The sequence below is a fragment of the Schistocerca nitens genome, chromosome 4, assembly GCF_023898315.1.
Source record: "Schistocerca nitens isolate TAMUIC-IGC-003100 chromosome 4, iqSchNite1.1, whole genome shotgun sequence".
NCBI classification, from domain to species: Eukaryota; Metazoa; Arthropoda; class Insecta; order Orthoptera; family Acrididae; genus Schistocerca; species Schistocerca nitens.
The window spans coordinates 241,298,420-241,319,459 of NC_064617.1; the positions used below are offsets into that span (position 1 = coordinate 241,298,420).

The 21,040-nt window shown below is 46.1% G+C and overlaps 1 protein-coding gene across 1 annotated transcript in view; it reads right to left on the reverse strand.

The window, feature by feature from the left end:
* The window catches only part of LOC126252230 (uncharacterized), a 596,261-nt gene that overhangs the window by 479,886 nt on the left and 95,335 nt on the right, over positions 1–21,040 (reverse strand). The window contains exon 5 of the mRNA XM_049953102.1: positions 4,476–4,693. Coding sequence (XP_049809059.1) covers positions 4,476–4,693 — 218 coding nt within the window. The remainder of the gene's footprint in view (positions 1–4,475; positions 4,694–21,040) is intronic.

Below are 21,040 nucleotides of genomic sequence, written 5' to 3' on the forward strand. Positions count from 1 at the left end.
AAGAGGGTTAAACTTGTAGAGCGAAATCTAGGCATTAGAGGTTCGGTTGTCCTGTGATCCATTTCTCCTTAATGTTCCACTTAACCCTGGGTGGCTCGTCCTATACTTCCAGGCTTTGATACGTTTTTTGTATCTGGTGTTAAAAGTTCTGCTGGTTTTAGGATAAATCAAAGATCCGCTACCTGAGGAGGCCTGTGTGACAAATCTGCTGCTACAATCGTACATTTCGCTTAACACGTTGATCCGATATTACTGGGCTTTTCGTTGAGGCAGAAGTCCCGCGTGCCGGCGAGCACCTGTCGTCCTCTGAGTTACAGTATGATCAGGAGCGTAAAAGTGCGCCTGCCGGCCAACAGTCCATCTGAGGGACCCAACAGTACCTGTCATCTAGCACGCAGGCCTTCGCCTTACTGTGGGAAAAAATTCGCTCGGCAACTGCCGCCGAGCTGGATAAATAAACAAAATGTAAGTATACCACTGTTCAACAGTGTTATGCTCAGAAGACAGCCTCCAAGGAACGACTAGTTAGAAAAGCCACGCTTGGGTAACGAGGGGTTAGTTTCACAGCGATTATTTTCAAAAACCGTTGTAGCTTATAGTAGCATAAACGTCGCGAGGAGAATACAGTGATTCATCGAGTACGTTATTTGTACCACGTAAACGTCGCCGTGTAATGCGACTGCCATCATCCGAAAGTGGGAATTCATCTGATGGTTTAGTAAGTGATCAAAGTACCTGTATGATCCTCGAGGCAATCAGATGAACACTGTGCATTTTACGAGTGACCTTGTTGCCAAGTGAGTGATAAAAATGTACAAAAGTGTAGCAAAGTCGAAGTGTTTCATGAACTTTGATGAAAGATGAAATATTTGAAGACATCAGTGAACAAACAAATACTTATCCTGCAGAAACGACCATGGTTACCAAACGTTTGAATCAATGGTTGCCAACAAACAAGGATGAAATGAAGCGATTGTCTGGATTGTTTTTGTGGATGAGATTGGCGAAACTTTTTTCCATACATTTAATTTGTTTCTAGGATTCACTGTTTATTCAAACATTCCCGCGAAATGTAATGTGTGGAGATAATATAGAAATTCTATTGAGAATGGTGCGTTTCGCAGAAAATACGAAAGTTGATAATTTAGACTGTCTCTCAAATATTCGTTTCATTATCGACGACCATTTTTCACGACTGTAGCTTCCATTTTGGTATGCCAATGCAATAGTACTTGTACACTAGTGGCCCCTCCTCTCGTTCGCAGTTGGTGGCGGCTGAAGATGAAGCTTTATGCTTCGAAACTGGTCTTTGGTTGGTTGGTTGATTTATATGAGGGAGGGGACCTAACAGCGAGATCATCGGCCGAAACTGGTCGTGCAGTAAATTAAGAAATTACTGGCAACGGAATATGATATTTTACGCTATAAATATATTCCACAGTTGTGTATGTTCAGCTATCAAATATTTTGCATCGTCGACGAACTCAACATAAATAAAGTAAATGAATAAATAATCCTCCCGAAATACTATGTATCGATGAATCTCCATAACCACTCCGAGGACGAATATATTCAGGCAGTATTTAAAACAAAAGGCTACAGTCTTCGAGTTTACAATGGCAAAGCTCTTGATAAAGAAAATACCACGCCAACAAATGTTTGATGGTTTTGCGTCAAGATTTATTCAATAAAGGTCATATATAATGTACCGATAACTGGTATACCAATGTAGATTTGTTAAGAAAACAGATAACAAAAAATACGCAGTTGGTTAGTACCCTTCAGCTAAATAGGAAAGGAATTCCGAAAGAAATTGTAACGACCAAATTGAAACGGGGGAAGTGATAACAAAAGAGAAGACTCAAGGAATTACATTCTGGAAATGGAAAGACAAAAAACACGTTTGGGGTTGTTTTGCCCGACATTCGAGTAAAATGGAAAGGGTGACAACCTATAAAGAGAGGTTTATAGGAAACCAAAAATTGTTACTGAGCATAACAAAGGAAATACTGCCACTGACCTCTCTGATCAGGCGACTGCTTATAGCAATCCATTGGGAAAGACACTAAAATGGTACCGAAAGTTAGAATTCGATCTTTTTTTTGAAGTCCGCTGTTGTCAGTGCGCTATATATATTCGAGGATGTAAAATATCTATCACAAAATTTCGGAAACAGTTTTTATTTTATTTTTATTTATTGATTTATTTAACTTGGCAAAATTAGTGTTTCGACTACGATGGCATGAAAGGTGTTTAATCTCTGAAGCAAAGTACTGGGGTGCTTGCGCGACGAGGAGCCGGTGAAGTAGACATAGTGTGGTAGTCACGCAGTTTGTCCGGCCGCAGCCACCCTAGCTGGGAGTATGAGGCACTAACATGATCATATCGACGAATGTTGCAGGTGTAACGCATATTCATGGTTAGTCCTAGCCGTCTTTCGTTTTCACTACTCATGCCTTGTTGAATTACATAACAATAGTGGAGGTTCGGTAGAACGAGTGCTTGCACGAGCTGGCATTTCACGTCCTGTGGAAATACGTTCCGAAACTTTTTGAGAGCATAGAGACACGCGGACGTCTTCTGGCGCACTGCGACTATATTCTCTGCACAGTTGAGATGCTCATCCAAAGTTACACCCAAGTTCTTAACTGTTTTCTGATATGGTATTGGAATACAGTCGAGCAGAATAGGAGGCAGCCGATGGCGGAAATCTCAAAGATGTTCAAATATGTGTGAAATCTTATGGGACTTAACTGCTAAGGTCATCAGTCCCTAAGCTTACACATTACTTAGCCTAAATTATCCTAAGGACAAAAACACACACCCATGCCCGAGGGAGGACTCGAACCTCCGCCGGGACCAGCCACACAGTCCATGATTGCAGCGCCTGAGACCGCTCGGCTAATCCCGCACGGCTTGAGGAAATCTGAACTTACTAATTTCTGATGGCAGATACCCTCATACAGCATTCATGTGAAGGAACTCCTGTAATTGCCGATATAAGAAGAAACAAACACCAGCTGGAATCAAAGGAACGAAAGGCGCATAATGCGTGCAGATGTTGTTCTGAATGCAACAAGACAAACACAAATACATTCGGGCGCAACGCAGCTAGAAAATTAACTAAACAGATGATTGGCTTTTGTATTATGTCCTGATCTAACCTCATCTATGTACTGAAAGTTTCATTCAAATTACGTTTGTTTTATAATATTGTCACTGTCACTCCCACGCACTTATGTCGTCCAAACGAGAAGTGAACTCAGTCCTCACGGATTGACTTCGTCCAAACGAGAAGTACACTGCCAGGGGCAGGGGACTGACAGCGGCCAAAGGAAAAGTCCACGTCAGTCCTACGACACACGTGGGGTTATGTACTGTTGTCTACATAGTTTCGCGTAGTCAGCGCATACACAACTTTCCCACTAGAGCGTGCCCCACTAAGCACAATAGCGCAGGCGCAGCGCTCCTCCGTCTCCGCAACACGAGATGGCGCTGCCTTAGAGACGGACCAAATTCTGCTTCCACCGATCAGCGTATTAATATGTAATGCAGCCAATGAGATTGCTGCTAATGTAGAACCTTTTCTCCTCGCGGATCACACCCGCGCAGTGATATGTGAACACGCGAGATATAGACCTCCGATTAGTCAGTCTGCATTAGTCTGTACGAGTCTGCATTAGTTTGTACCAGTCTGTAGTCAAGTTTCAGTCTGCGCCTAATAAGATTCTGATATTCCTGTACATAGCCATGAAGAGAAATGTATAGACCCTTTGTCAAGTATGAGAGATATGTGAGAATAAGATTAACGTACCAAGACCAAAGGAACTTCAGATTTTGAATTGTAAACAGCATCCAGAATCAAGTTACGTAATGTCTATGCTTTTTATTATTTTAATACATGTGTGTGAAAATTAATCAAGTTCTTTTTAAAGTTGGTCACCGTCAATCTGCTATTCTAGGCGTGCAAGTGGCATTTCTATCGTCTGATTTAACGGCAGAAGATAAACACGCCACAATAAGACCACGAGACATATTGCTGGCACTCGCCTACTTCATTAGAGCGACAAGTCAAATAATCTGATAGTGTGTGTATCGAAGGTCTTACAGTACGCCCGCATCTCGTGGTCGTGCGGTAGCGTTCTCGCTTCCCACGCCCGGGTTCCCGGGTTCGATTCCCGGCGGGGTCAGGGATTTTCTCTGCCTCGTGATGGCTGGGTGTTGTGTGCTGTCCTTAGGTTAGTTAGGTTTAAGTAGTTCTAAGTTCTAGGGGACTTATGACCACAGCAGTTGAGTCCCATAGTGCTCAGAGCCATTTCAATCTTACAGTACGCACACCACATGTACAGACATTTTTCCATCTCTGAATATGTGAATGGTAGGGCACAGATGGTCGCTCCGCCAGTTTATTTACGAAACATACGTGTACATTGGATATAGCCGAGAAGGGCTGTAGGCTGAGTAGTGGTACTCACGTGGGTTCGTCTTCGAGGACGAGCTCCTCGAAGTCGACGACGATGCGGTAGCCGTCCGGGGCGGCGACGTCGACGAAGCAGTCGGCGTTGTCCGGGTAGTGGCGAGGGAAGCCGGGGGAGGAGGCGGTGGCGCGCGGCGCCTCCCTCGACAGCCGCACCGACCGCCGGCACGACGCCGACGCCGACGCCGACGCCGCCTCCGTGTCTGCGCCGCCCGGCTGCACAGCGCACCAGCAGAGCCTCAATGTTATATAGTGTCTCTTTGATACGGGCTACACAGTCGTCAACATGCTACTTCGGACAAATGGTAACTTTTTGTGGTAAGTTCCTATGGGACCAAAATGCTGAGGTCATCGGTCACTAGGCTTATTTTATGTTATGTTAACCGGGGACCTAGAAACGACGGAGAGGCTCCGTCCCCGCCGCATCCACAGTGGTCCACAACCCCACGACGACTATCGCAGTCCACTTCACCCATCCGCCGCCCCACACCGAACCCAGTGTTATTGTGCGGTTCGGCCCCCGGTGGACCCCCAAGGGAACGTCTCACACCAGACGAGCGTAACCCCTATGTTTGCGTGGTAGAGTAATTGTGGTGTACGCGTACGTGGAGAACTTGTTTGCGCAGCAATCGCCGACATAGTGTAACCGAGGCGGAATAAGGGGAACCAGCCCGCTTTCGCCGAGGCAGATGGAAAACCGCCTCAAAACCATCCACCGACTGGCCGGCTCACCGGCACAAATCCGCCGGCCGGATTCGTGCCGGGGACCAACGCTCCTTCCTGCCCGGAAAGCCGTGCGTTAGATCGCACGGCCAACCGGGCGGGCTTCCCTAGGTTTACTCACTACTTAATCCAACTTCAACTAACTTACGCTAAGGACAATAAACACACACATGTCCGAGGGAGGACTCGATCCTCCGACGGGGACAGCTGCGCGAACCGTGGCAAAGCGCCTGAGACCGCTCGGCTGCTCAGTTCGGCTCGGACAAACGCATTGGGTTCTTCATTTGTGTGCTCATAATGTCCTTAATTGGTCTACATTTGTTGAGTGTATCTTGATTCCGTATTTAAAACTAAGAGAAACTGCGTGTTTTGTCAGCAAATGATTTTCGTTTCACTGAAATGGAACATCGGTGAGTGGTCTGTAATAAAAGACATTTACAATTTGACTTTCATTCCAGGTCGAAGAACAGTTTATTACAAGATGTTGACTTTTACTTACGGCATTCGATGCCTTGTTTTTCGCTCACACCAGGGAACACCGTCTACTTGCACATTTTTAGGTTATTGCTTCGTCTGGCATTGTTGATTCTGGTCTAATCTCACACTGGTTTGCAAAACTATGCTTTTTTATGCTAAACACAACGCTGTGTAGTACTACAACTGTTTCTTCGTGTCTGTATGACTAAATTTATATTTAGCCAGAAGGATACAAATAAACAGTGGTAGTACTACATTGTGTTGTGTTTAACTTTAAAAAATGCATAGCTTTGGTAAGCAGCGTGGGATTAGGTCAGAATCAACAGTACCAATCGCAGAAATCATCCAAAAACGCCCTTGCAGACAACGGTTCCTGATGTGAGCAAAAAACAAGCCACTGACTACCGTAAGTAAAAATCAACATCTTGTAACGAACTGTTTTTCGACCTGGAACGCAAGTCAAAGGATAAATATCATTCATTACAGACACTGATGATGTTTTATTTCAATGAAACGAAACGCATTTGGTAACAAAATACGCATGTTGTCGTAGCTGCAAGGACGGAATTAAAAGGCCCTCAGTAAAGGCGCAAGGAAATACTTTTCTTTTTTTTTTTTTTCAGCATCATTGAACGCGAAATTCTCTCCCTGATTCTTCAGAAGCGAGGACCATGTATTTCTATTTGACGCCGTTTTGGCGACTTATCGATGAGGTGAAAGAGAGATAAAACGATTTTGACAACACCCAAACATAGTCCAAAGCGAAGATAATGTCCAACACGGGCGGGAGTCGCAGCAATCTAAAGGCAGCGATGCTAAGCACTTTTTGTTTTTGTTTCTCAGGAAGAGCCACAGCGATTGGCATGGGTTTGGAAATGTATAAAACTTTGTTTTTTGGTTTACTTGTTATTTTTATTGTCCTGACTGTGCTCAATAACGGCAGACTTTTCTAACGGCTCAAGGTCTACAAACATTGGGGCCGAGAAGAAAGAGAAACCTGAAGGAAGAATAAAGGAGAAAACAAAGAAAGATAAATTGGGAGGCGTAGAGCGCACTTCTTGGAGCGTGTATCCCACTCACTGGCCAGGACTAGGCTGTTACACCGTACCGTACCGAAAAAGGGTGTTGTGAGGGATCAGGAACTTAGAATGTCGGGTACCCCCCCCCCCCCCCCAACACTGCGTGGGGTGTCGTAAATTACAGTTTAAGTAATCAGCAAACTGACGTCGGTAGTACTGAGTTCGTCCAAGTGCAGTGTGAGCATCCAAAACATGGTACCAAACCAAAGTCGAGCTTGGAGTGCGCACCGTCGCTGAAGAGGTATGCTGTTGTCAGACCCTTGAACCATCTGATAGTGTGGGGCTCGGTAAGTGGAAAATGTGTGTACTCTGGAAGGAGAAAAAATTGCGGCCGACAGACGTTGACGGGGCACAGAGGTAACATGCCAGTATCCGTTGCACGAGTTGCCAGACATCGTGTCTCGACGGACATGTGAGTCGGTAATCATTAGTATCCTCACTGTGGCAACGAGTATATAACGGTGATTTGGTCAGTCCACTATGGTGTAGTCGCCTATTTGTCAGGTATTTACCATTAATGATGCGGTGCCATGGAGCTCCTGCATCGGTTGCAAGGAAGGGTACATGGATGTTCTTGTAGACTGGTGACCAACGAATATCTGGGCCGTGGTTCTCGAACATATTACGGGGGAAGCGTTGCTAAAACAGCGTAAAAGTCTTCCCCGTGATGCGGGCGTGGTCAGAAGGGCATCGCGTACAATACTAAGTTCGATATGTGGGAATACTGAGGTCGATATGTGGGAAAGTGTTGGGTCAGTGTGGGCCACATTGACCGATGAGACAGGTAAGGCCGGCATAAGAACCTGCAACAGGCTGCGCATAAGGGACGTGGAAGAACAGCGCCAACGCTTTATCATTGCGGAAACAGCGATCATGTGAGACCCAACTCGCTTTATTTGTTCATGAGACCCAGAAAATATTAGATACAGGCTCCCAGGTAGATGCTATTTTCCTTGACTTCCGGAAGGCGTTCGATACAGTTCCGCACTGTCGCCTGATAAACAAAGTAAGAGCCTACGGAATATCAGACCAGCTGTGTGGCTGGACTGAAGAGTTTTTAGCAAACAGAACACAGCATGTTGTCCTCAATGGAGAGACGTCTACAGACGTTAAAGTAACCTCTGGCGTGCCCCAGGGGAGTGTTATGGGACCAGTGCTTTTCACAATATATGTAAATGACCTAGTAGATAGTGTCGGAAGTTCCATGCGGCGTTTCGCGGATGATGCTGTAGTATACATAGAAGTTGCAGCATTAGAAAATTGTAGCGAAATGCAGGAAGATCTGCGGTGGATAGGCACTTGGTGCAGGGAGTGGCAACTGACCCTTAACACAGACAAATGTAATGTATTGCGAATACATAGAAAGAAGGATCCTTTATTGTATGATTATATGATAGCGGAACAAACACTGGTAGCAGTTACTTCTGTTAAATATCTGGGAGTATGCGTGCGGAACGATTTGAAGTGGAATGATCATATAAAATTAATTGTTGGTAAGGCGGGTACCAGGTTGAGATTCATTGGGAGAACCCTTAGAAAATGTAGTCCATCAAGAAAGGAGGTGGCTTACAAAACACTCGTTCGACCTATACTTGAGTATTGCTCATTAGTGTGGGATTCGTACCAGATCGGGTTGACTGAGGAGATAGAGAAGATCCAAAGAAGAGCGGCGCGTTTCGTCACAGGGTTATCTGGTAAGCGTGATAGCGTTACGGAGATTTTAGCAAACTCAAGTGGCAGACTCTGCAAGAGAGGCGCTCTGCATCACGGTGTAGCTTGCTATCCAGGTTTCGTGAGGGTGCGTTTCTGGATGAGGTATCGAATATATTGCTTTCCCCTACTTATACCTCCCGAGGAGATCACGAATGTAAAATTAGAGAGATTCGAGCGCGCACGGACGCCTCCCGGCAGTCGTTCTTCCCGTGAACCATCCGCGACTGGAACAGTATAAATGTAGATGTAGATGTAAGTGCATTATAAAGCGGATATCCTGGCTCTAACACGGACGACACTGAGTCGTCCTGCTGGAGATGGTGAGGATTTCGTAGCGAACCTCAAAGATGGTTGCTGTCAATACGAAGCACCCAAAAGATGACTGGAACTGGCATCTTGGGATTACAGCGGATGGAAAATTTGGGCGCTACATAGGTGTCAACGTAGGCCGCTCACTGGAGCGGATTCAAGCTGTGGCCGAGGCTGTGTTGGATGTTGGATCGTATCGTTTGAAGCAAACGGCCGTAGCTGAATGCCGTCGTACGGTGGGTATGTCCAGTAAATGTGATACCCATGTAGCAGACTTTGTTCATCACTGGCGCCAGCTGTGCTCCTTCGTCTTGGAGACAACGACCGATGTTCTTAATCACTAATTTGGCCACTTGAGCACATGTAGGATGTTTCCCGAGGTTCTTCCATACTGTCGGGTCAAAGCAACGGCGTTGTGTACTTCTATAGGTGCAAGTGCATGAGCAGGGAGTCATCGGGATATGCCTGGAAATGGAAAGTTTGGCTGCATAGGGCGAATCACGTAAGGCGAAGTAGGAGACTTCTGATAAGTGGTTTGGGAGCGATCGAGAACAACACAGTGGACACGGAATAACCATGACTGACGGAACGCCGTATTGGAATCTGTCCCGCCTGTCGACCGTTGACTTGAATACTTGATGTGGCACCGACACGCGCGTGTCCCAGGCTGTCGATGGATAGGAGAGCTATGTGCTTCACTACCGACAGAAAGTACTGGTGTCGGACCTTATCAAAGGCACTATCGAAATCGATTGACACCAGTGGTGAACGGAGACGGTAGGACGTGGCGAGCATGACGAGATCCCGACATTCGCCTGTGGCAGTTTACAGGTTGGCACGACGGCTGACGTCTGCTCCGGTCAAAGGAATCAGGACAGTACAGTGGGTACACTTGCCGCCTGCAGGCGCGCATAGACCTTATAGTCCTCACTGAGAAGTGTAAGCAGGCCAAAGTTTATGATCTTTGGACGTCGAGACGGATTATGTACTGGAATTAAAATGCCTGTCACAAAGGCCGTTGGTATTTGGAATTTGGGAGTGAGCAGCTCCTGGAGCATTGTTTAACTGCTGGATCATCAGGTCTCAGAACACTCGATATAATTCAGCCAGTGGGCCATCTGGATCTAGCTATTTGTTCGTCGCACCTTGGCGATAGCGTCTGCCACCTTGTCTGTAGTAACTGCCGCCGCCAAGGATGTAGCCACTGTAGTGTCGAGAGTACGTCTGACGTGTCTGAGAACGTCCTCAGATGTCGCATCGTCTGCTTTTCTGTCGTTGTACATTTGTCGACAGTGGGCTAGTGGACAGCAAATGTGGAGGCAATACTCGTTTGTATACTGACACGCCTACCGTCTTGCTTGAGGAGGATGGTAACAAGCTGTTGGCGACGATGACGATAGTCGGAAGTTGCATGGAGCGTCGATGGTGTTTCCTCAGGCGTGAATTCCTGAGTGTGTGACCTCATCACCATGCCCTGAAGCTTACAGCGTGTCGATGAAATGAGATTGGCGTTCATGCGTTGTCGCTCCCTGTGGGTTTCGGGTGTTGGAGGTTGGATGTCGAGTTCCCGTAGCCTGGTATGGTAATAATTTATGGTCCCGCGCTGCCACGCAGCCGATTCTTCTTTCATTGGACCAACTACCTCGTGATAATTGGTTTGACACATATGAGGTGCAACAAAGGCGTACCTGGGAAGGCGGTGTTCACAAGAAGTCCACACTGCTGCGACACGATGTTGACAAACTGGGTCATGGAATGGGGACATGTTGCGCTTCCATGTCCCACGGTTGCGCCAACCTGACTGCTGTGGAAGTAGGAGAGAGCTGGTGAGCAAGCAATGGTCGGAAAGAGCAAGGTACCATTTTTCCGTAGCGAGCACTCTGGACTGGAGTGTGTGGGACACGTAGATGCGATCTACGCTGCTTGCAGAAAGACTTGTAAGATGTTTATGGCCAGGGGTGTCGCTGCAGACTTTCTTCTGCCGTGCGTCAATAAGGCGGAGTTCTTCCACAATTGTGCGTAGGGCCGGGCACAGAGAGTAGCCGGGATGTTGGCCTTTCGGATGCAATATGCAATTAAAGTCGCCTCCAAGAACAGCGTGGTCGAAAAGACCAAGGAAAGGAGGGCGATGTCTACAGAGTAAGAAGCAGAACGTTGATGTCGTGGCTGAGATCAATGATATACATTTCGAATATGGTAAGGACCACGTCGTATGTGGATAGGACTACGGTCACATCTATGACGAGTAGCCCCTCTCGGTCGGATATCGCCACCCTGCACCCGGCCTGAACACCAATGGAGTGATACAAGTCGTATTTATAAATATCGGGAATCGCCGCAATATGCACCTCCTGTAATACGGAACCGTCGACATCTGACGTGGTAAACTTGTCTCGGAGTAACTGTATCTTCACCATACTGCGAATCATATTGGTGTTGACTTCGGCTGCACTGTACGCTTGCTGCGGGGTTGCTGACAGTTGATCCACCATGGGTGAATTGGGCTAACTGGGTGCGTCGATCGCAGTGGGATCACCGACGTGTCTTCATCATTTCCCGATGTCGTTGTGAGGGGGAGTGTTCAGTGTCCACACGGTCTTCGCCTGTGACGGGCTGGTTGTACGATACCAGATACTGCTTCCATCCACGCGGTTTTCTTTACGACGACCGCAGAGAGGACGGGCGCTGGACGGATCGTTGTACATGGTTGTCCGCCACTGTCACCGTCGGCTGACATCGGGAGGTGGGCGTCGTCCGCACATTTGACGTCGTCATCCTCGTGCATGGTATAGTCACTGGTTCCTTGTGTCGATGTTTGCGAACATATTCTTCTGCATCAGATAGCATCGAGTCCTGCCATCTGTGCTTCCATCGGCACCACAAGGGAACCAGGTGCTGATATAGTGCCGACGCCGGTCATAGTGTTGGGTGGAGGAGGCTGCTATGTGGTGGCCTACTTCACTGCCCTTAACTTTTGGTCCCTTCCCGTCGCCCAAATCGTCACTCTGTGATGTGTGTTGGGGCTTGGGAGGCTAAGCGGCAGGCTTCGTGAAAACGTAGCGGGGTAAAACCCTGTTGCATACGTCGCCGGTAGAGCAGACGGCTTGGGTAGGGGCGTCACGTTCATAGGGGGTAATTGTGCGGTCTGTCACTGTATACATTCCGACTGCGTTTGTCCTTCGTTCCCGGATCCCGAGCATGTACGCCGTCCGTCGTCGTACATGATAATGGCTTTGCAGCCCCTCAGTGCGGAGGTAGGAGGGTACAGTGCTACGGAGATTGATATGCACTTGTCGGACACCATTAAGCCTTTTTCTCGGCTACGTGGTTGAGAACCGTGCCGTAGAGCTGGAGGGCTGATATCACAGCTTCAGCTGATAGCTCAAGAGGCAGATCGAAAACTCTAATTGTTCGCACGCCGTATCAATCATGATCATTGGTCACAGTGCCTACATTGCCATCCGCGTGGCAGAAGCGAAGTTCTTTACTTACCTCCGTGAAGGTCTTGTCACACGTGGCGTCATTAATAACCTCCACGTACGTTGTGCTGCTTACGATGGAAAAAATATGTGTCTATGATGTCCGATGATGGCCTCTTCAACTTGTCTCTTAAAAGCCCTTCCACATCGAGTGCTCTGGGCCGCGAATCGTGAATCGTAGGGATGCTTTACAAGATTAATTCACAGTACAGCCGCAGTGCGTGTAGTGGCTGATATAAAAACAACCAAGACAAGCGTTGCCCACACATAGAACGCAGGCACGTGTCCGTACTGTAGCACAGCCAATGGCAGACTGGCTCCATTAGACCACAAGCTGCTAACAGATATGAACTTGCATGCCGGACCGAGTCTTGAGATGTGGACAAGTGCCCCACCGATCGAGCTACACCACTAAGACTCACGACTCGTCCTCACAGTTCCTCTTCCGCCAGTATATCTCATAACTTACCTTCCAAACTACACACAAGTTGTCCTTCGAAACTTGCAAAAGTACAGCTCTGGAGACTGGCCCAGATTCGTGATGGTTCAGTCAGTAGAGTACTTACCCGCTAAAGTCAAAGGTCCCAAGTTCGAGTCTGGTTCCGACACACAGTTTTAATCTGGCAAGGAAGTTTCATATAGCGCTCACTCCGCTCCAGAGTGAAAAATTTATTGTGTTGCAGGGAGATTCACTAATAAGGCAAAGCAATGTAATCACCTGACTGATAACCTGATGATTCGTCCTTGTAACGCACTGCATCATCGACTCTGCGTGGCATAGTATCTACTACTCCATTGGTAAGTTTCCAGAGCACCAGATGTCAACGCTCAGATGACATTAATCCAGTGAACTGCAGGACGATGGTTTGTGAGCGCGGAGCTGGCTCCCGATAGCCTCCCAGATGAGTTCAGTCGGATTCCAAGCAGGTGAATCTGGTGGGCAAGCCATCAAAGTGAGTTCACTATCGTGCTCCTCAAACGACTGTAAAGCGATTCTGGCCGTCGACATGGACAGTTACCCTGACGGAAGATGCCGTAGCCATTGTGAAATACATCAAACCGTGAAAGGATGCAGGTGGTCCACTGCAAAATTCACGTAGTTCACAGTGCCTTCAACGAGTACCAGAGGACCCATGGAAGCCGATGTGATCGTTCCCCATAGCATAACACAGCCACACTGGCCTGCCCATGTGGCGCGTGGTGTATGTTTTTAGCAGCATGGATGATGGCGTATCTGGACATAACCATCGACCTTGTGTAGCAAGAAACGTGCTTCATCCGACAAAGTGACACGTTTTCATTAATACACCGTCCAGTATCGATGATCCTGCATGGTTGGCAGTCCATTCTGATTTCAAGAGCGGGAATCCTCCAACCTCCACGTTCTGTGATGAGGAGTGGACGTCCACCGCCTTGTCGTCGGCTCGTGATTTCACTATCCTTCAAACACCTGCCATACGTTCTCGTGTCAGTAACGTGCGGACAGTCTACCAGTTTCACCATTTCCGAAATGCCTTTTGAAGAAGTCACTTAAGTCAGTGCTGTTTTCCCATTTGCGACCTGTATAGTACTACGCATTCGTCTATGGTCCGTTTATATACCTCACTTAACGCATTAGGTGCCAGAAACACCACCTCGCGACATTCAGTATCACCGTGGGCAGCATTAGATGAGTGGCAGTCAGGCGGCATTCGGTCACGTGACACAAAGTTGTGAGGTGCCACTGGGTCGCGTGGAAGTATGTTGCCAGGTGTTGGTCACATGTCACTGTATTTCCATATGGCACTGGGCCATGAGTCACTGTGTTTCCAGATAACACTTGGTTGTATGTCACTGTGTTGCCAAGTGGCATTTGTTCACATGTTACAGTATTCGTATGTGGCATTGGGTCATATGTCACAATGTTGCTAGGATGCAATGAATCGCATCTCATAACGTCGCAAGGTAACATTTTCCACATGTCACAATGTTGCTGTGTGACAATGGATCACATATCCGATTGCCACTAAGGCTTCTCAGCAATGTCTGGGCCACTACCATACTTTCCATACTGTGCTGCCACAATTTAATCCACACAGTGTCTCTTCGTGCATCATATGGTATAATTAAACTATCGACGTCTGAGAAAAATAGTTCTTATTCCACATAGCAGTTAACGCATCCACGTTGTCATCGATAATGCCAACGCAACATAAAATTCTTAATTAAACTAGACTGCAACAGCGATGTGTTTCCTTAATAAGTCTAACTTAAATGTCGCACACTATTGTCCCCATGCGAAAGATACGATAATAGGGAAAATGAAGCAATCTAAATGAAATTTTCAGTGTATTAAACCGGGGGATTTTTAAACTGCATCATTCATTCTACTAGGTCGTCGACAGTTTTTGAGACTTACAGGATGTTCGAAAGTAAAGTCTCATAGGACAAACAGGATGAACCTGAATTCCACCGACAAACTTTTAGAGGTTGTTCTATGAGCCAAAACAAGAAAAAAATGTTCAGTAAATAAGGGATCTAAAGTGAATACCTTAAGATCTATGAGCTTCGATAGCATCTGCTGAACTTCATATTGGTTATCTGTAAACATCACAATATTAAATTCAAAGCCGAGATAATTTGGTTATATCCTGTTATAGGGATCGCTTTGTCCTGTGTCTAGTATATTAAACTTGTATTTCAAACCTGATGTAAGTAATATATGTGAGACTAGATCTTCTCCCGGAGATCCTCTTTCAGCGTCAAATCATTTACCTGTTTCTCCGAATTTAATTTGCACCGTGGCACTGTTGCTGTTACGTGTTTTACGTTGACTGTAGTTCAAGATAAATCTACAACAGCCCTTATTATATTAGGTAAAAATGGAGCGGTTCCACAAACAATTCTGCTGGAGGAACATCCATCGCTGAGCATTACAACAGGTGTTGAAGATATCGCTGCAGTTGTAATTTTTTTTCCGGTGCTTAAGCCACGACTGGTTTCTAGGTCTTATATGACCATCATCAGGTTTAATAACTTTGTGCTGTGACCCTGAGCGCCGCGATGCACGAGTATAGAACGCGGCGCTTGGCGTCACGCCAGGAAGCTACCACATCTGATGATGGCCATGTAAGAGTTCGAAACCGGTCGTGGTTTAAGCACTGTAAAATAAAAAGGACCTTACAATCGAAGTTGTATTTTCAAACTCTACTGGAACGGACTTTTTCCATCATGAATAACTTTTTATATTATTCATTGGGACACTGGACAGTTGTTACAACGAGAACATGTCGAAAGTCGTGGTGTTAGCTTTCGGAAACAATAGTTGATTGTGAGCTGTATGAACTGGATCAGCAGAAATCGATATAATGTCTGTGATCGAAAAACGGACTTTGCAACGTAGCGAAGTGAAATACACTCCTGGAAATTGAAATAAGAACACCGTGAATTCATTGTCCCAGGAAGGGGAAACTTTATTGACACATTCCTGGGGTCAGATACATCACATGATCACACTGACAGAACCACAGGCACATAGACACAGGCAACAGAGCATGCACAATGTCGGCACTAGTACAGTGTATATCCACCTTTCGCAGCAATGCAGGCTGCTATTCTCCCATGGAGACGATCGTAGAGATGCTGGATGTAGTCCTGTGGAACGGCTTGCCATGCCATTTCCACCTGGCGCCTCAGTTGGACCAGCGTTCGTGCTGGACGTGCAGACCGCGTGAGACGACGCTTCATCCAGTCCCAAACATGCTCAATGGGGGACAGATCCGGAGATCTTGCTGGCCAGGGTAGTTGACTTACACCTTCTAGAGCACGTTGGGTGGCACGGGATACATGCGGACGTGCATTGTCCTGTTGGAACAGCAAGTTCCCTTGCCGGTCTAGGAATGGTAGAACGATGGGTTCGATGACGGTTTGGATGTACCGTGCACTATTCAGTGTCCCCTCGACGATCACCAGTGGTGTACGGCCAGTGTAGGAGATCGCTCCCCACACCATGATGCCGGGTGTTGGCCCTGTGTGCCTCGGTCGTATGCAGTCCTGATTGTGGCGCTCACCTGCACGGCGCCAAACACGCATACCACCATCATTGGCACCAAGGCAGAAGCGACTCTCATCGCTGAAGACGACACGTCTCCATTCGTCCCTCCATTCACGCCTGTCGCGACACCACTGGAGGCGGGCTGCACGATGTTGGGGCGTGAGCGGAAGACGGCCTAACGGTGTGTGGGACCGTAGCCCAGCTTCATGGAGACGGTTGCGAATGGTCCTCGCCGATACCCCAGGAGCAACAGTGTCCCTAATTTGCTGGGAAGTGGCGGTGCGGTCCCCTACGGCACTGCGTAGGATCCTACGGTCTTGGCGTGCATCCGTGCGTCGCTGCGGTCCGGTCCCAGGTCGACGGGCACGTGCACCTTCCGCCGACCACTGGCGCCAACATCGATGTACTGTGGAGACCTCACGCCCCACGTGTTGAGCAATTCGGCGGTACGTCCACCCGGCCTCCCGCATGCCCACTATACGCCCTCGCTCAAAGTCCGTCAACTGCACATACGGTTCACGTCCACGCTGTCGCGGCATGCTACCAGTGTTAAAGACTGCGATGGAGCTCCGTATGCCACGGCAAACTGGCTGACACTGACGGCGGCGGTGCACAAATGCTGCGCAGCTAGCGCCATTCGACGGCCAACACCGCGGTTCCTGGTGTGTCCGCTGTGCCGTGCGTGTGATCATTGCTTGTACAGCCCTCTCGCAGTGTCCGGAGCAAGTATGGTGGGTCTGACACACCGGTGTCAATGTGTTCTTCTTTCCATTTCCAGGAGTGTAGCTGCACTTGCTATAATACCATTTCTGATAAGTTTATTATTTTTTCTAATGTCTGTTCCATACGTAATTCATGTACTGACGTATACGAACCCTCTAAATTCTTATTCAAGGAGTATTTTTTTAAAACTTCATTAGTTAGTGCATAATTACATTTTTCTGATAACGATAGTGTATATCATGTAGAAACATTTTATGCAGAGAAATATTCAAAACTTGCTATTCACAAAAATCACTTGCACTTCTAAACTAGACTCCACTAATAACTGTTTGTTTTTGAATTGGTAAACCTTATTTGAAATTCCTTATTCTCGTCCTTATAAAGACCACCTCATTTTTTTTCGGAAATCTGTATGTTGCAATAGTTATCTTTATTGAAAACTGTCGGTTCTAGAGTGTTCGAGTCTTAGCATGTGGTCTTTTCAACATTTTAGTGTTATGTTGCAGTCTTAATTTTTCCATTACCAAATAGTATAATTACCCTGAAATAACGTTAATTTGTGAAATATTTCAGTTAGAGATTTTGTGGCATGTTTCGTACATCCTAGTGCTCTCAAAAACTTCTGACTCATAATATAAAATCATAACTTGTACTAATATAAGGATATGCAGCCAGCTCTTACTTAAAACAGTGTCTTAGCCTAATTTGTATCTGTATTCTATGCTTTTCCTGTATTTTAAGTTACGATCTAAATTTTGTTCTTCTTCTTACTCACTTCAATGTTTAGGCAATATTCCTATTCCGGCATTTTTAAGACCATCTATTTCCCGGTATTCGAACGTCTCTTTTCCTTGAGGGCTTGGACTTGTTGACGCTGAATGGAATTGTATCTTCTTCCACACATTTAAGATGTAGCCTCTATTTCTCCATATATTCTGACACATGGGGGATCTTGTCGCGTCCGTCGTATGGCGGATGAAGGACCCAATCAGATATGACTGGGTGGTCCGAATACCGAATACCCAGTAGCACCCGTGGAGCAACAAGGAGCCCAGTTTCTGGGGACGGGGGCACACCCTCTTCAGGGGACACAAATATGGAGGTTCCAGCACGGGGCAACAAGGTGAATATTTCAACAACTGGGAGAGCCAGCCCTCCATTTCGGTAATGTAACGCTCGAAATCTCCAGAACCTAAAATGTACGCCTACTACCGTCTTTCGCAACCATAATAAGTCTTATTTTAACCACACGCTTTTCGCTTTCTTTTAAAACATCTGCGGTGATAAGGCTTTTATTTTGTTTCCTACTTCATTCTTAACGTTCTGCTACACATACAGGGTGATTTCGTGGTGATGTAGGCAACTTTCAGGGGGGGGGGGGGGGGGGAAGTATGGACCAAAACAAGAAAAAAAAGTCCAGTAAACATGGGTTCTCAAATGTTTCCCTTAGGATCTACAAGCACTGAACGAATGCTCATAGGTCTTCAAGTACACCTTTTAGAGTCCATATTTACTGGACTTCTTTTCCTGTTTCTGTCCACATTACCTCCTACAGAAATATGTTAACCAAAGAATTTGTAGTAGCAGAGATGTGTTTTACAGTAGTGAAAATGAACAAGTTCTCATAGCTCATTTTATTAGACATTTATCCCTTGTTTTGGTCCATACGACCACCTCTGAAAATTCATGCCTTACAATTTTAGCAAGAAAAATACCTGTCCATGCATTCCACTGTCAGAGGCATCAGAACGATTTTCGCTTATACCTTTCTACTCTGTCTGTTCGAACAGGGTTCCTTACCTCCAACTGATATATTTAACATTATGCATCGTCCGCGACAGTTTGAAACACCATCACGGATCCACCCTGTATGTGCTAGAATTTTGTACACTGCACTTCCACTAACAGGATGAATATTTATATTTCTTTGTTATGTAAGTCCACTGTCCGTTCTCCAAAAATCTAGCACATATGTGTTAAGAATGCAGTAGAAAACAAAACAAAACTGGTCACTGCAGCTTGCACTGTACGTGCTTGACCATTGTCCTGCAAAATGATGGTCAGGTCATGCAGAAAGTGTCATCACTTCAGTCTCTGTGCTGTTCATTTTTGGAACACAGCCTACGACCAGCTTAGAGACAGAACTGATAACACTTCCTGCAGGACCTGACCATCATTTCGCAGGACAATGCTCAAGCACGTACGGTGCAAGCTGTTACTGATTTGTTTGACTGATGGGGCTGCTAAGTACTATACCACCTACTGCACTTCCCTCACTTAAGCCCTTTTTAGTTCAACATGATTTCTAAACTGTAGGAAACACTTCACGGCATTCGCATCAGAACTGCTACAAATTCATCGGGCAATAGACCGCGCCGATCTAACTGTCAATATTGCTAAGAGTATCTTCCGACTTCCACATCGCTGTCAACGGGTTATACACAATGCTGGTGACTACTGTGAAGGCCAGTAAAACTTTGAAACGCGTACCTATTTTGTACGAGCTGTAAATAAATAGTTGCCACTATTAAAGTTCCAACCCTCGTATATCATCTTCCCTAGAAGGCTGAAAATATATTTTGCTATATTTCGTCGTCTTTCAATCTTTCCTTCTCACGACGTTCACACGAACAAATTTTCGACTCGGACTAATAGGAAATCCGAAGTCAATTGACAGAATTAAAATCACTACAGTATAAGTAAACCGCACAACCAAAATTCATGCCTATAAAGAAGAATATCGCTCGAGCGAGTCCACTTACTATTGAAACGTGATTCCTTTATGCTTTAGACTATAATCAGAATGATTAGCAGATGACGAAAGCTGGCATTTTTTACCAAAACAGTTTCAGACTATAATCAGAATGATTAGCAGATGACGAAAGCTGGCATTTTTTACCAAAACAGTTTCATCAGAAGCTATTGTTTGGGGTACCTAACATGGCGGACATCGGCTTCAAGTTTCTATCATAATGACATCTCCCCTTATTATATGTCCATACTTGTAGCGACTGTATTATCTCTGACGCACTGGCTTTTACCTCACAGGATATCATTGCGCTAAGTGGTTTTAATTCAGACTCCGATTCGCCTCGAAAGTGGGTACTCGGTTATCAGCGGAAATATTGGAAGAAGAAATACTGCTGTTCCGGATCCACGCCTGAATGATGGTCGAATATACTATGAAATGTTGTACATGTACATCTGCATGATTACAATTCTCAGTCAACTACCGGGCAACTACCTTCAAACTATTTCTCTACCGTTCCACTCTCGAAGAGCGAGCAGGAGAAATGAATGCTTAAATCTTTCTGTGCGAACTTCGATTTCTCTTATTTTATTATGATACCCATTCATGCCTGTGTTAGGTGGGAGCTATCAAAATATTTTCGGATTCGGAGGACAAAGTCGGTGATTGAAATTTTCTGACAAGATCCTCTCGCAACGAAAAGGTCTTTGTTTTAATGACTGCCACGCCAATTCTATCAGATACGTGCCACTCTCTCCCCTACTTCGCGGTAATACAAAACGAACTGCTCTTCTATGGCCATTTTCGTCGTTCTCTGTCAATCCTTTCTGATGCGGAACCTATACCGCACAGCAGTACCGCAGAAGAGGACGGACAAGCGTAGTGTAGGCATTCTCTTTAGCAGACCTGTTGCATTTTCTAAGCGTTCTGACAATAAGTTGCACTTTTTGATTCGCTTTACCCACAGCATTACCTATGTGATCGTTGTAACGTACAGCGTGAATCACTATTATTTTCAAGTCCATGTGCTCATTATGGAAAGTTATACGCTGTGTGATCAAAAGTAACTGGACACCCCCAAAAACATACGTTTTTCACATTAGGTTCATTGTACTGCCACTTGCTGCCAGGTACACCATATCAGCGACCTCAGTAGTCATTAGACATCGTGAGAGAGCAGAATGGGGTGCTCCGAGGAACTCACGGACTTCGAACGTGGTCAGGTGATTGGGTGTCACTTGTGTCATATGTCTGTACGCGAGTTTTCCACATTCCTAA